Consider the following 16804-nt stretch of genomic DNA (forward strand, 5'->3'; position numbering starts at 1 on the left):
AGGCCCCAAACCATCTTTGTGCTTCTCCACTTGACTGAGCTTCTCCGTAGCTCCTTGTCTCTCTTGTCCTTAGGAGCCCTGAACTGGACACAGCACTCCAGAAGATGAGATGGAAGCAAGGCTCCAGTGATTTGAGAGCAACGGGCAAAAGACCAAAGCAAAATTTCACACACGCAGCGAAGAAGGGAAGGATGCGGAAAGCCTTCCACTTCCACCCTTCATCCCGCGTAGGCCTGTTTCCAGGTTAGCTCGCACGCCCGGGCCCGCCGGCCCCGGCCCCGCCCCGAGCGGCCGCGGCGGCTGCACAGTGGAGCGGCCCCGGGCCTGCCCTGCCCCGCCCCGCCCCGCCCCGGCCCGGCCGCCCTCGCCGCCATGCTGCCCAACACCGGGTAAGGTGACCCCGCCGCTCCGCCACACAGGGGCTCTCGGGGCGGGCGGGCTGCGGCCGGGGGCTTGGCTGAACACCCCTGAGCGCTGTCACCCTGCGGGTCTCGCAGCCGGCCGAGGGGGTGTAGCGGAGGACACGCGTGTCCCTGCGGAGCAGCGCCGGCCCAGGGGCCCCGGGCAGCACCGGAGCCCCGGGACGAGCAGTTCGGGTCGTGTAGGGAACTTGAACGGGGCCTTTTGCAAGGGAAACGGTTATTGGAGGAGTCCAGTGTAAATTAGGCAGTGTATCGGTAATTTCTTTATATTAATGTATAATTACTTGCTATTATTATTACTACTATTGTTGTTATTGCTATTTTTGTTATTAAAGTTTGGGGTTTTTTTGTTGTTAGTTCTTAGTCAATAACTAACAATAGTTAATTAGTTAATATTGTGTGGTATTACAATTGCCTGCTACTGTCTTACCTGGCAGTCAAATTTTCTTCCTGTGCAGGGTCTTAATTTAGAGGTGTTTTCTGCCTTTTGGCGTTTCAAGGCCAACACTGCTAACAGCTGTGAAGAAAAGTTATTTGTTCCTGTGTTATAAACAGGATTATTATTATATCCTAAAATCTGTGTAAGCTGTTTTAGCACTGAAGGTCTTTATTGGCAGTCATCTGTGGTGGGAAAGGAGCGAATCTTAATGTTTTTCAAGATTGTAGGACACAGATGTGAATTTGATGTTTTCTGTCTTATTAGCATCATTTAGCTCTGGTGGAAGTGATGCAGATTTGACCTTCACAATACAGGCCATACAAAATTTTAGCCAGGCAGATACACTTTATAAACGGCAAGCTATTGAGCTGCTAAGTGAATTAAGAAATAAATCCTTAGTCTTGTAAATATGACTAACCACCTGGGCCTGACAAACAAACCAGTTTTTTACCTGTCAGGTTGCACATGCATCCAGATTGTAGCATCATGTCTTAAATGAAATATGAAGCAAAAATATTGTGGTAGTGTTGAAAGACTTGCATTCACCCACTCCACTGAGCAAAGGGCAAAGGGCCTGCTCTTCATACCAGTGTAGCAGAAGTCTGTGAGGTTTTGATGTCTTTCACAAGCTTCTGCTGCAGGTCAAGTTTGGTTTTCCTCACACCACCCCAATAATTTTGCCCTGGTAATGTTTCTGATTCCTTCTTTGTGTCCTGTCTTTGCACCCACTCCCTGAATGACACTTTGCTTGGGGGATGAGTCACAAGTTCCTTGCTAGCCCTGCTAGTCTCCTGATACACCCTCTTGTCTTCCCGGATAGACCACTCCAGCCCCAGGCAGGGCTTAAAGCCCCATCAGCTTTTCTTTGCTGTTTTCTTCTCCACAGCTGCTTCCCACTGGACCCCATTTACCTCTTCCACGACTAAGGTGAATTGTGCTGACCTCATACTGGTTGGTTGAAGGTAGACACTAGATTCTGGCCTTACTTACTGAGTTTTGCACTTTGACTATTGTATTCCAGAGTTGAACTTTCCTCACTATGTATGTGACTGAACTCATGGCAGTATTTTTTGGTGGTTCACTGTTCTGTTTAGTTGTTTTTCTTCCTGTGCCTTTCTAAGGTTCTTAAGATTTTGCAGATAAAAGCTGTTTGAAATGGCATCTTCAGGACATGGTTGACTTTTTGAGATCCTGTAAATGCTTTGCCTTGCCTCTTCTGGAGAAGAGGCATCCCCCTCTTTCTGCTCTATTCCAGTTTTCTGCCTTTGAAAGTAAACATTCTCCTAGAGAGCATTTGAAAGATGGATATGCTCAGATTAGAGGAGAAAAAGCCACATCTGGAACCAGAGGGGGAGAAACAATACTAAGTTTGGCCGAGTCTGAAAAGAAAACTAATGGAAGCTCAGAGTGTAAGCTTTTGTAACATTTGTGATGTGATGTTTGTTGTGTAATCAAAAAGTGAAGTCACTGTTGCACATAGTTTATATGAATTCTTCAGCTGAAGTTAAAAACCTGAAGCTCCTGACTTTGCTACAGTGTTACATAAAGCAACACCATCTTTATGCAGAACAGTGAAACGAACATTCCTTCTTATGGAAAAACTGCTGTCTAAAAGGCTTTATCATTGAATATGTTTGTGGAGTTGATCTTTCTCATTTTAAAAATTCAGTGATACTGGGTTAGCCAGACATCCTTCTTAGGCTTTAAAACTTATTAGTTTCTCTAAGTTGATTGGACCTGTTATTTGGAGGACCCATTGGAGTACAGACAGTTACTGGGAAGCTGTTGAGTGTAGAAGATTTAAGAGAAAAAAATGCCATTTCTGAAAATAAAGCTTTTGGCATTTGCATATGGCATTGTGGCTCCAGACTTGGTACTTTAGACCACATTGAGACATCATTTTTTTATGTTTAGAGCACTGTGATTAATAGATTACAGAGATCTGTGAAGGTGTGTTGTGTTGTTGGAAAGTGGCATTTTGTTTTTACAAATTACTCCTTTTCCACTGTTGCAGAACATAGCAGCTCTGTTGTAGAACATTGTGTTGGACCTTACTACAGAAAGGGAGAAATGTAACTGGGTGGCTTGTGTAGCCTTCTTTATAGTGTTTGCAAACTTGGGGTGTGGTCTTACATCAGTGGTACTTTCTGTAACAGTAGCCGTGGGTTTGTGTTCTCTGGGCTGTTTTCTTAGTGAAAGGGTGAAGGCATTTTTCTGTTTGGGAGGCTCTGCTTATTACACTTTCCCTTAGAGTCTGATAAAAAATTAAATTATTAACAGCTTCTGCTTTATTCTTCTCTTTCTTACCATCCACTTTCCCCTTCACCTTTAGGAAACTGGCAGGATGCACTCTCTTCATCACAGGTGCAAGCCGGGGCATTGGCAAAGCCATTGCTCTGAAAGCTGCCAAGGATGGTGCCAACATTGTGATAGCTGCCAAGACAGCTGAGCCCCATCCTACTCTTCCAGGGACTATCTACACTGCTGCAGAAGAAAGTAAGTTATAACAAATGAAGGTGCTGGGCTGGGTGTATACCCTTGCTTAATTACCATACCTGAGTGAAAAAAATGCGTAGACTCTTAGTTCCAGTTCATCTTTACTAAAATAATCTTAGTGCTTCTCTTCCCTCCTAATAATTCTGTAATGTTACTGTAATGAAGGTGATTGTGTGTATGTAAATATAAAAATGCTAAGCTACTTGAGATGTATGAAATAAACTTTTGTAGTGTTACGATTTGGTTTTGGCCTCCCTGTTCCTCATATGAGTTAAAAGGTCACAGTTTGATTGTGTGATTTTCAGTGCTGTCTTGAAGCATGTCGTTGCCTGAGAGATTCTCAAAAAGCTCATACTAGTCTCATCTGAGAGCAAATTTTTAATTGTTTAATTTTTTAATTGTGCAGTTGAAGCAGCTGGAGGAAAGGCTTTACCATGCATTGTTAATGTGAGGGAAGAACAGCAAATCATTAATGCTGTGGAGAAAGCTGTGAAGACTTTTGGAGGTAAGTTAAGGCATGGGGGAAGGCAGGCATTAAGAGGCAGATTGTTCAAACAAAAAGAAAAAAGAACTGCCTGCCTTACTAATTTTTTTTTTTCTTAAATGCTAATGTGAAATGGCTTACTTTAAAACCAGGGATTGATATTTTGGTGAACAATGCAAGCGCCATCTCTTTGACGGGCACTTTGGAAACAGCGACTAAGAAGGTCAACCTTATGATGGATGTCAATGTACGAGGAACCTATCTTACGTAAGTGCTGAGAGAAGGAAGCAAAGCAATTGTAACAGAATGTATGATGTTATTTCAGTTTTTCTAAGAAATTCTGTAGCTCTCATCTTGCTGCCCTAGAATTTGAGTGCAGATATTCTGCATATGCTCACAGGAAATTGCTCAGCTATTGGTCAACTAATTTGAATTAATATTTCCAAGAATTATTTGCAAGTTGGAGCAAACAGAAGCCACATTACTGCAGTCATTAAATGTTCACAAGCTTCTCCATACATATGGGAAGAAAAAAGTAATTTGTTTCAAATGAAGCTCCAGCTTGGCTGTGTTAAATCCTGATGCTCTTTCATTTCAAGTAAAATGACTAAATTTTTGCATACATCAAGTCACTATCTTACTTGTCAATTTTCTTCTCATAAGCTTCTTTCTTGTGTTTAGAAATGTTGTATAACTCACCATACTTAAAAGAGAAATGTTAAAGATGTAACTTACTGATCCAAAGTGTTCTCCACCTACTTTCTGCTTAATAATTCTATTATTTATTTAAAAGAACATACCAAGATTTGATTTCACAATTCCCAGGGTTCTTATTTTGCCAACATAGTTGGAGGTAGATTTAGCAGGTTGAATCATCGCTACATTTACAGGATGTCATTTAAAGCACCATCTTAAAGTGAAGACTTTGATTTTTCACAGGGTTTATTTAAGAGAGCCTGTAGGATGATGGAGATTCTCTAAATTCAGATGTTCTTTGGTGTGATCAGAGAGCTTTGTATCAAAGAATTACCACAGAATTATAAAATAGTTTGGGTTAGAAGTAGCCTTTAAAGGTCATCTAGTCCAGTCCTCCAATCTAGAATAGATTGATTATCATTCTCCTTCGTGCAAGTCAGTCTGGTTGCCAGCTCTTTAGAAATTGCTGAATGTATTCAACTGTATTGCTGTGGCATGTTCAGTCTTCTCCTCCCCGCCCAATAGCAGCAGTGATTTTCTTGATGTTACATGTAGCTATTCCAAATGAATGGGGAATTCTTAAAGTGTATTTTTTGGTCCTATTCTGCCTTGAAAAGATTAAAAATCAGGTTCTGTTTGCTGAAGTGGAAGGGCATAAGAAAAACCCGTGCTGCTCAAGGGAATGGTCTTTGTCATTGCTTTTGTAATTCTCAGTTGAGAAAACCTAGTGGAGCATTTTTGCCCTTCTTGTTTTGTATGTTGATTCTGATTGTAATTTGTAGAGACCTACTTTCAGTTCAATGTTCAGAAAATTACAATAGCTTAAGAAAAAGTTGTGGATTTTTTGCCTCTGTAGAGGCGGTGTTAGGGAAGATGCCCCATCTTACAGGGTGTACCTGTTGACATAGAATCATGGAATTGTTAAATTATGGAATGGATTGGGCTGGATGAGAGCTTTAAAAAATGTCTGCTTTAAACAAGCTGCCACCACAATCAGAGACATCTCCCATAGACCAAGTTGCTCATCCAGCCTGGCCTTGAACACTTAAATGGGTGGGGAACCTACAGTTTCTTAGGCAACCTCTTCCAGTGCCTTATCACTCAGAGTAAAAAAATTCCTCCTAGTATGTAATCTTAACCCACCCTCTTTCAATTTAAAGCCATCCCCCACCTTGTTCTCCCACTCCATGCCCTTGTGGAAAGTCCCTCTCCACCTTCTTGTAGCCCCTTTAGGTACTTGAAAGGTACAGTAAGGTGACTCCAGAACTGGCTCTTCTCCAGACAGAATAACTCTCAGCCTAACAGCAGGAGAGCTGTTCCATCCCTCTTACCAGCCTGGTGGCCTCCTCTGGAGTTACCTCAAAAGTGCAGTGTCCTTCCTTTGGGGATCCCAGAGCTGGTTGCAGTTCACAGGTTGTTCTTCGCAGATGGCTCATCACACTCAGTCCACTTCTTGGTGTAGAGGGCAACCTCTCCATCTCTCCTTCTCCCCTGTCCTTTCTGAACAGGCTGTAGCCATCAATGGCTGCGGTCAGGTCATGGGATTTATCCCACCAAGTTTCAGTAATGGCAGCTAAGTTTCTTCATTCCTATGCATTAAGAAATAGAGGCATCTTTTAGTGAACCTGCCACTGAAAAGCACTGAGACCCCAGGACAGTTAAGGAGGTGGTAAATTATTTATACTTACATATTTACTACTTGTGGTGATTTTGCTATTGAAGGTGTTGAAGTTGTTCCCTTTGTGGCTGAGAGTATGCATGGGTCCTGTTGGAATATGTGAATGGTTGGTCACATATTCCAGCGTGGTGGAATATGTGATCATATTTGGTGATGTTTTCACCCTGTGAAGCTTGATTAAAGATTTTCAAGCAGAGATCAAATATAAACATGTACCCTAGTGCTAAAAGTGAAGTCAAAAGATAGTTTTTGTAAAATAGGAGTTCCGATTTACAGAGATGTGTAAATTCAAAGTAGAATTCTTTTAGAAGAGAATAGGTTCTCAGTTTTCTTTGGAATATTTGTGATAGCATTCTGCTATGCAGTATTATCTCTTCAACATTGTTTTAAAGAAGAAATAGGTATGGGATCAGAAGAGAGTAATTTTATGACTAAATGATGCTCTGCACTGTTAATTTTGGTTGTTGCCTTAGAGTATTTTGTTGCCCCTACCAGAACTATTACAAGGAGATTATGGCTTCTGAGTGTCTGGAGAATTAGCTTTAGTCAAAGCTGATGCACTGGCTAAAAAATGTGGTCCAATTCCTAGGAATGAATACTAGGCCTGATATAAGTGATTTGCCGCAGATATTTTTTTGTTGTTCTTTACCTCAGTTGATATGAGAAGAGGCTTTGTCTTGGGCTGCTGTGTAGATACTGGTCTACTAGTACTGTTTTTGTTGTAATTATAGGTGTTCCATAAAATAAGAGGTGACTGATACGTCTGAATCTACCTTTCAGATCTAAAGCATGCCTTCCCCACTTGAGGAAGGGTAAGAACCCCCACATCCTGAACCTTAGCCCACCTATGAATCTGAATCCCATGTGGTTCAAAAATCATTGTGGTGAGTAGCAATCAGAGCCTTTGTTGCTATTTTGTGAAAAATGTGAGTTCCTGGTGAAGTGTGCAGTAGTGCCAGTGCAGAATGCCAGATCTTGTATCTTTAGCACTGCATACAGATGGGCACTAATGGTTCCTCAAAGCATTTTGTACCTGACCTACAAGAAATTGTTTCGTGGGAAAATGTAGGACAGGTTTCAAGGCATCATCCATCTTTTTTTCTCAGGCTGTCTGTGCTTTTCTATGGAAATTGTTAGGATTATATATTTTCTGCTCCAAACAGAGACTAAAACCCAAAATTTATTTTCTTACTGATTCAGCTTCATGGTTTTTTGTTTTTTTTTTTTACTATGGATAAAGCTCAAAGTTGCCTTTTCGTATGGAAATTATTTTGAGGTGGAAAAAGAGCTCCATCTTATCTTGAAGTTAGCGCTGCTCATTTTAAAACTCTAGAAAAAACTTTCCATTGTGCACATTCTCATGTTAAACTTCAGCAAGTTCCAGTTCTTTCCCCAAGAAAGTTTCTCTTCTCAAAGTAGATAGGTAATAAGGATCTAGAATTCCTATCCCACACTTTTTTTGGTCTATAGGATAATAGTTTGGTCCTTAACAGCTAGTATGCCTTAGGCGTCTTTTTAAGAAAAAGATCACTCTTGTCAGTGTGCTCTGTATAAAAAGCATGACAAAATCACCATGCAGTTAGGCTTCAGTTTTATTTTTGTCAGAACATGTGTAGCTTTCATTTTGTTTGCAGTGAAAAGATTACAGACTACAGTTAGTATCTGATAGAGGTGGCAGGTAGAAGGGGGAAGATTTTGACTCTAGGAAAAGTACTGTTTTTTTTCTGAAAGCCCTTAATTTTCCGTGTGAACCAATTACCTGTTTTACTTTACTTTCATAATTAAAATTAGATTTTACATAGAGTGTAAATTAATTTGTTTTTTTCACTTCTTGTCTTAGCTTATACCATTTCTAAATATGGGATGTCTATGTGTGTCTTGGGAATGGCAGAAGAATTTAGAGGAGAAGTTGCTGTCAATGCTTTATGGCCTAAAACAGGTATTTTTTAATATTGCTTAAATACTGACTTTCTGTATTTTGTTTACTAAAGCTTGTTTTATTTGACACTGAATATACTTAAGACTTCTTCTGGAAAAGGTTAAAGTGACTGAGCAGTTATTTTATATATTATTTTTCATCCTGCATGGGTTCTGGTTTTCATTGCTAGTTTTCACTAGACTATTGCCAATTTGACCTAAACTCATCTTCAGCAAGTTGGAAACCACACTGTTGGTTGAAGTGTGTGTGGGTAGTGTTTGGCTTGCCTGTGCTTTTCTGATGCACACAGTGTTTTGGTTTGGACAGAATCACAAAAATAATTGTGTGCTTTAATGAGTGGGTATTGAACATCTGTGTATGTAGTACTATTTAGAATTCCTTGCTAGTTAAGCTGTGAGAGTTTACTGACAAGATAGATACTTCTGTACATGCGGAAATTATTTTTAAAAGGCCTTTTCCTAGAAATTTGGCACACTGCAGTTCTGTGAAGAGTTTTTCACAGAACCATCTGATTTCAAACTACAAGAAATTAAATAGCTGGGAGAAAAATAGCTCAATGCTCCTATGTTGTATTAGTTTTGATTTCTTTTGTGTGGGTCAGTGAGGATAAAGATTGCTGCTTGAGGCTTGGCCAGCAGTTTGCCAAGGAGGCCAGCCTCTTTTCCCCAAGTATATCTATAGGCAGAAATGATACTGGGTATTAAAATCAATACCAGACAGAGGGTAATCCTGCCCTTTAATGGTGTAAGCCCAGTCATTGTGTTAGAAAACATTACAACAGTGTTTATTTCTTTATGAGTGCAAGAAAGGAAGAAGGAAGAGGAGATAAAAGTATGAACCAAGATCCTCTTTTGAGGGTGGTGCTCTAGTTTTTAGAAGTGTTGGTACACACTTTTCAATATTTTCCTGTTAGGAATTGCAGGCCCCTTTTAACCTTTAGTGGGAACTGGAGCTTTCTGATCTATTTTCTCTAAAGTGAGAAATTCGAGAAAAACTTAACTATTTCAGATAAAATCAGCCAAGTCTCCCATCTTGAATACAGTAGGTGATCAGCAGTTAAACAATTGACTTTTTCATTGGTCTGGATGCTCCCATCTTAAATGCTTTCAGTAAATGGATGCCTCATAGTTCTGCTCACTCTGTGAGTCCTACCCACAGAAATATTTCGGTAAGGGATTGACTTTTAAAATTATAATTATATTGTTCATGATAATTATGTCATCACAAAACCTGTATTATTTTGAAGACAATAAGGTCTTCATCTGTGGTGTACTGAAGGCAACTACATGCATAGCATAAGAATATGGATTGCCTTGTGGTAGAGTCAAAGTTCACCTTTCAGGTTTCAACTGTGTGATGTATTGTTTTATTTCTGAGGTAGCTAAAAGAAATGTGCACTTGTTTCCACATACTTGCTTCTTGAGTGCTCCAGGAAAACCTCAAAAATTTTTAGTGGAGATTTCCCAGTATCTATGTCATCTGGAACAGAACCATGAAACCTGATTCTTGATCTTTAGCTCCCTAGATCCCACCCTCTTGTCTTTAAAATGGGGCTGCTAAATGGGTTTTATATCTCCTCAGAATCCAGTAAGTGGGAGTAACTTGTTTTCTCATTAACAGAGGTGACCTCATTGTGTGGTTTTCAGTCACTGACTGATTTAACATTGTATATTGCCTCTAAGAGTTAAGGATAGTAAAGGAACTAATTCAGAGTATCTCATTCAGATAGACATGGTATGAAACTGCAGATAACCAATTTGACTTATTTTTTTATGAAAGGCGTGTTACAAGATTACCTGTGTCTTGTAAGTGCACCTGTTCATATGCTGCATAGACACATTATGTGGATCTTCCACATCTTTCTTATTCTGGATTTGCAGGGAAAAACATCCACTACTGTTGTGGAAATGAGTCAGTGGCTTTATGGGTCCTGTTAAAAGCTAAAGAATATTTTTCTGCAGAGACCAGTGGGTTAAACTAGGTATTTATTTTGCAATGTGGCTGTTTTCCCAAACCTCACTGAATAATTTGACTTCTGTTTTTTTCATGGCAAGGGAAAAATGAGCCTATGAGAATTTCTCCACCCCTTCTACAGTGGAAATTTTTTCAGAGGGATGGCTAACTTTATAAGCAGAAGTTACATTAAGTCATACATTGCATATGTGAATACATTATTTCTTTCTAGTTTTGGCTTATGCTGCAATGCTCCAGGTATCAGTAGTAGTACCTGTGTCTCAGATGTGGTCTGGTATTAAAGAATGTCTATGATGGTATTAATAAAATTTCTATAAAATCTGATATTTTTAATGTGGGGAAGTGGGAAACCCAAATGAAATACAGTTGTATCTTTATCTTGAGCATTACATTTCCACTGTGTCCTTGGTAACATACCCATACCTACTAAAGCAAGAGGAGAACACTCTGGGAGTTGCTACTGGTTACAGAGTGCACAGGATCCTGCAGAACATGAGGCTTGGAAGTGCAGGAAGATTAAATTTACAGATAAAACTGTATATATTCTAATAAATGCTTTTTGAAATAAAGATTTCTCTATGTGAGATCCTGTAAAGAAATCAAAAGAAGTTGCTAAGGTTTTTATAAAATCAAAGCAGAGCAGAGCTTTTTATTGCAGAAATCATGTCTGCTCATTCAGTGATGCCTCCATGAAAACTGATGTGACATCAAGTACAGAAGATGATCATAATGTGTGAGTTCTCATCTACAAAAAAATGTGCTTTTGAAAGGCTTATCTTGCAAAAGTGAGAAAGTTAGCTTCTTTATTATGATCGTCCAGAGATGCAGTGTTAGAGACTTCCAGGGTATCTGAAATACAGTTGCAAAGTTCATAATTTAAAAGCCCACTATTATCTCATACAAATGGGTTTACCTTCAGTGTAAGTATGGATGCCATGATTGGTTCGTTAATCTGATTCTTTACACACTTGAAGGTATGTTAGTAGTATGAGACCAGAGTTCTCCATTTATCTAAAAGTGAAAGAGGACATCTATCAAAAGGGCAGAGGCAATCCCATCACAGAGTGCAGAGGAATAATAGGGACAGAACTGGAAGTCTATTGATGTGCATTAGAAGCAAACCCGCATTGCTTTAAATGAAATGAACGTAATAATGTGCAGCCAGACTACAAGGCAGTACTGTTTGAAACCTGTTTGCTGGAATCTATGATGACTGTGCTTAGAAGAATAATAGTTAACAGTAAGAGAGAAGTGACAGATCTGTGGGCCAAGAAGAGTGAGCAGCTTAATGAATCCTCAGAATAAATACATTTAAATCAACAGAGTTCCACAAATTTTGTTATAGTATTTGACAGAAATATTCTCTGGACTGTTGTTAGTTATTAACAAAAATAAATCTTGCAGGGGAGATACCACTTCAGAAGACCAAAAAAAGGCAAATTTATTGACTGTCTTAAAGATGAGAAAAAGACCTAGGTATACCTACATGTATGTACAGTATATCTATTTGTCACGTTTTATTTAAAATTACATTTATAGCAGTTCGATTGATTTGCAAAACAAAAGAAGCAGAGGTTGCTTAACAGTAAATGAAACCTAGAAGCTAATTCACAGAAAACTAAAGTGATGAAGCCAACAGGAACATCTATACACTTCTGGACTCCTAGAAAACACTGGAACAGGAGCTCTCAGGCCAGTGCTGAAGACTGCTGTCCTTTTTCCCACTTGCTTCTTTGGAAGGTGAATGAATGATCCAGCTCAGACACATGTGTCCTGCACAGTGTCCCTTTTGTTTTCTATTTAAGGAATATTGGGATAATTTCTGTATCAAAACTGCTGTTACTTTGTGGGGAATGAAAGCACTGAAAGGAAGACAGAAATTTGGTTTATTCTTCTGCTTACCTGATCTTCTGGCCTGATGCATCGGAAAGGATTTGTGAATCTGTCTCAAAACTTGGGGGTAGAGTCTTAGGTTTTAAACGACAGATGGGAGAAAACTAATGAAACAAAACATATGAGGGAAAAGCGGTAAGATGGCAAATGTCAAAAGATGCAAGCAGACAGCCTTTCTATGGAATAGGGTGAAAAAAAATTGGAATGGCTACCTCAACCTGGAAGAACAAATGACAGACTTAGACAGCAACGTGCCACAGTGTTAGTAGCTCCCATGGGAGAAACATGAAGAGGACTAGTGGGATGGCATAGAAGTAATAGAATTGCTTAATAAAAGAATCAGAAGCCTAGGAGATGTGGATTTTATTCTAATGTCTAACACAGCCTTTCTGTGAAGTACTGAACAAGTAATGCGAGGTTTTGTATTTGGTTTCTCATTAATTTAGGAGAAACACCTTAGTAGGTCATGGGAGTTATCAAAAGACTAAGCATAAAAACTTTCAGTGTGATAATCACCAAAGCTAATTCCTCTTTATAACTATTGTGTCATACATTTACTTTGAGGTAACCTGTTGCCCTGTTAGGTTTATGTCCTGAACAACTGGTGGAAAACTGGTGGTCTGATAAATACATAGAGGGATGTGAATGTCATAAAATGGCCTTTTTGATTCTGTGATATAGTTTCATTGAATTTTACTGTTGCTTATAAAGAATTACTTGTTGGTTGGTAGTACTTTCAAGCTTCTGTCTTCTGAGTTTCCTTTTGCCTGAAAGGAAAATAAAGTTTGTTTACTTGTGAAAGAAATGAGAATTCCATTTCATCAGTGTTAAAGCTTTGTTTTCTTACCTTCCAAACTTTCTAGCCATATATACAGCTGCTATGGATATGCTGGGAGGAGCTGGAATAGAAAAACAGTGCAGGAAGACAGACATCCTGGCAGATGCTGCATATTGCATTTTGACCAAACCAAAAACTTTCACTGGGAACTTCATTATTGATGAAGTTCTGCTGAGAGAAGAAGGAGTTAAGGATTTTGATATTTATGCAATTGCACCAGGTAAAAGAGATCTTTAAAGGTGAGAAGTAAGTTCAAGAAGGAGGAAAGGATATTAATACAGTTTTGTTTCCTGGGGTTCTTAAGGTAGTTTATAAAAAATGTTGGTATGCCTCAGCTTTGAGAACATACCTTACTGGAAAGCCCATATGGATCCACCAAGAGTTTAATAATTAAATGTCTTTTAAATAAAATTAAGAAACTCTTTAATGAAAAGAAGACCTACTTGCACTGTAGATATATATATTACTATTCAATAGCTCAGGAGATAAATTTTTATGTTTTTATTCTCTGATGTTCTTCACTGCAGTCTTAGAAGCCTTCAAGGTCAGATTTTAAGTGATCTAAAGATGTTATTCCATGCTATGTTTTTCCTTCAAATTTATTTATAAACTGAGATACAGTATTACTTGACTGTAGTTTCAGATTAAATGGACTCCTACTTTGCAAATCCGATTTACTTGTACTTATTATTACGTTTTTCCTCCCTCTTAGGTCACTCTCTGATACCTGATTTCTTCTTAGATGCTGAAATTGACACTTCAGCTATGAAGAAAGAAAGTTATGGTAGGAAAAGCACTGTGTGTGAAAGTCCATAATTTCCATAATTAATTTCTTTTCACAGTAATGAATGCCCTCTGTTTTTCTTTTTTCCACTATGAATTTGGACTCCACTCAAGCTTTTTAGCAAAAACCCTTTTCTCATTTGGAGAGTAAGATTTCTGGACGTGACTATGTATTCAAAACTGGGGAAAAAAATCATACCTGCAGGACTTTAACGATGTAAAGTCAGTGCTTTATTTTGAAGAATTATTTTTTTATAATCTGAGTTGTAGTAGTAGGGAGGTCACAGGTAATTACTGCTGCAAAAAGAAGTTAGACTGCAAACAGTTTATTTTGCAGGAATATCTCCTTTGCCTTGCTCATTCATACAAAAAGATATGACATAAAGCCTACATGGCTTTTTACATGAAGCATGCACAATATACAAGATTAAAAATTTTAGAAATGTGTTGCTTTTGCTTTTTCAGTATTTTACATCAAGTAGAAGGGCAAGTAAGAATGCTGAACTAGTTTTACAGGAGTGTCAGCATAGGGGTAAGGCCAGGGCAGTGGAGGCAAACTTGAAAGTATTCCTTTCTGTTGGAAATACTCCTTGAGCAGTCTAGAACCATTCTGCCAGTAACAGATGGCGTTGGTTCCTTGGGCGCCCAGTGCAGGTTATTTTGTAGGGACTGACAGAGCAGACTTAAGTATTTTTTGATGCTGAAGACGCCTAAGAGACTTTGAACAGCATGTTAACGGTCTGTATAACTTGATTGGCTTTGTAAATTGCAAAAGCTTTCCTTTATTGTTAAATGTGCATGTTCATTGTGGTAAAGTAAACCACTGATCAATGCAGTAAATTGGTTTCCACCTTAGAAGCCTTTGCAGAACAATTTATGAAAATATGCATGTTTTTTACAAGATAGACAAGACGCAAGTATTCTGGGATAAAAGCGATGGCCATTAAAGAAACTGGTTGGGTTTTTTTTTTAATGCTTTTTAATGGCAGGAGTGGTGTATGGATTACATTGCAAAAACTGTTGTATGAACATCTATAATGAACTGTAAACAGTCAGAATTAGAATTTTGCTGGGATCATATTTTCACTTTTCTTTTGATATATCAGAAATGGAAATTTATTGTCGGATTATGTTTAGCAACGTACATCTGTTCAGATTCCTGGGTGGAGAAGGCATCCTTTATCAGTGTTAATACTGAAATGGTAAAATAATAATTTTCCCTACTTTGAAGCTTAAATCTTTTCAAATTGAGTTATATGCTTATGTTTCTACATTCATTTTGAAAATGGTTTGCATTTGAAAGAGAAGAGTAATCGTTCTCATAGGTGCTGCCCCGGAGGAGAAGCAGGAAAGATCCCATGGAGCCACGGTTAAGACAGAATCTGCTGCAGCCAAGCCATCAGGTCCTGTTGCAGAGACATTCCGAGTAATTCACGGGGCAATTACTGAGGAGTATGTGAGAAATACCCAGGGTGTCTTTCAGTTTGAGCTTTCTGGTAAGTCCATGGCTTGTGCAGCCCAGCCTAGCAAAAGGCGCTGAATGGGTGTTTTCAAAGAGCAACACTTTGGAAGCTGGTCCGGAAGCAGAGCAGCTCCTCTCCCATGCTGTGTGGGCAGAGACAGGGCTGGAGTGGGCACGGACAGGACTGGTGTGGGCAGAGACATGGCGGTCTCACAGCAGCTCAGTGAGCCAAGTGCAGCCTCTGGGCTCTCCTGGCCCTGGGCCCGTGGTGCTTGGGGTGTCACTGGGGATGGGAGGTGACTCCTTGCAGAGCACCCGCCGGCGTGCGGACTGCCACGGAGCCGCCGCACACACACAGGGCTGCGGCCGTCCGGTGGGGCAGCAGAGGGGGGGGGGGGGGCACAGCACTCCCTGCTGCCTTCTCAGCTCACTTCTCTCTGTCCAGGTGATGGTGGAGGCACTTGGTATATTGACCTGAAGACCAAAGGTGGGAGCACTGGCTTCGGAAAGCCTCCTGTGACAGCTGATGTAATCATGAGCATGTCGAGTGCCGACTTCGTGAAAATGTTCAAAGGTGAGGGACAAAGGCCTTTGTCAAGGGACGCGGGTACTGGGGCCCAGAAAAGCCTCTGCTGATGGGGGAGTAGGGGGCTTCTCGCTTTGTGATCTGGGATTGGAAGAACTTTCATCATTTTGTGCCTCAAGGGAAAGTGCAGGCAAGAACTGCTTGGACTTTTCTGTACTCGTGTGTCCTGTGAACAGGAAGAGTGCCAAAGGTTACACTGCTTTTAACAACCAGGTACTGACATTTTAGCAGCCAGTGTATCTTCAGAAAGAATCCAGTCAATGTGTTGTGCTCTGTGCAGGTCTGAGCAGAGTTTCCTACATGTGCACTGCCTTTACCAGGAGGACTTGGCAGCGATATAGATGCTAAGGTTTTGCTGTGGTGGCATTATGTTCTCCCGTGGAAAGGCTTTTCCCAATCCCTTTGATGTTCTGATGGTTCTGTTTCTTCTTTTTAGGTAAATTAAAGCCAACTCTGGCCTTCATGTCTGGAAAATTAAGGATTAAAGGAAACATGGCACTAGCAATAAAGCTTGAGAAGATGCTTTCACAGCTTAATTCTAAACTGTGAGGGGAAACCCATACGAGAACAACAGTGGCCTTTCATATACAACTGCAATGCTGTTTTAAATTTTTAGTCCTTGTTTTTCTGATGCAGTGTAAGAAATATTGCTAAAACGTGAGATTTTTATTGCAGAAATAACTCACTCTCATTAAGAAGGTGTCCATGATTAAACTAATTCCTTCTCAAGATTACACTGAGGTTCCAGGTGTTTTCTTTATTTCTGCTCCTCTGGATCAATGTAGCACATCTGAAGGGAGATTTTTCCCACGTAGTGGATTGTGCACATAATCCATAGAAAAGGTGTGGAGAGCAAATGTCACCCTGCAGATCAGTGCTTGGGAGCACTACACCTAATTTACTAAGCTGTCGTAGAAGTAATGTAGTCAGTTTAACAGAGCTTTAGTTACACCTGGTAAATCAATACATCAAATTTTTCTTTCATGAGTTTATTATCTCTGAGTTTATTAGTGTGTTCTCATACCTCTGGATTGCCCTGAGTTAGGCTGCGCAGCCATACTGAGTGGTAAGCAGGTTTTCTTCTCCTGCAAAGGTACACTCGCACACATGCATG

The 16804-nt window shown here is 39.8% G+C and overlaps 1 protein-coding gene across 2 annotated transcripts; it reads left to right on the forward strand.

Annotated features, from left to right (window-relative positions):
• Window positions 1-357: 357 nt before the first annotated feature.
• Window positions 358-16440, forward strand: HSDL2 (hydroxysteroid dehydrogenase like 2). 2 transcript variants are annotated; one of them, XM_062513143.1, is made up of 11 exons: window positions 358-389; window positions 3194-3357; window positions 3764-3862; window positions 3994-4108; window positions 6996-7099; window positions 8056-8154; window positions 12885-13079; window positions 13572-13643; window positions 14968-15138; window positions 15550-15678; window positions 16127-16440. In XM_062513143.1, exons 1-11 carry the CDS (start codon window positions 373-375, stop codon window positions 16237-16239), a joined length of 1278 nt encoding a protein of 425 aa, XP_062369127.1. In that variant the 5' UTR covers window positions 358-372; the 3' UTR covers window positions 16240-16440. The 2 variants fall into 2 exon arrangements, with proteins under 2 accessions (XP_062369127.1, XP_062369129.1); XM_062513145.1 differs by lacking the exons at window positions 3994-4108; window positions 6996-7099.
• The last annotated feature ends 364 nt before the right edge of the window (window positions 16441-16804 follow it).

Source organism: Cinclus cinclus, chromosome Z, assembly GCF_963662255.1.
Source record: "Cinclus cinclus chromosome Z, bCinCin1.1, whole genome shotgun sequence".
Classification (NCBI taxonomy): Eukaryota; Metazoa; Chordata; class Aves; order Passeriformes; family Cinclidae; genus Cinclus; species Cinclus cinclus.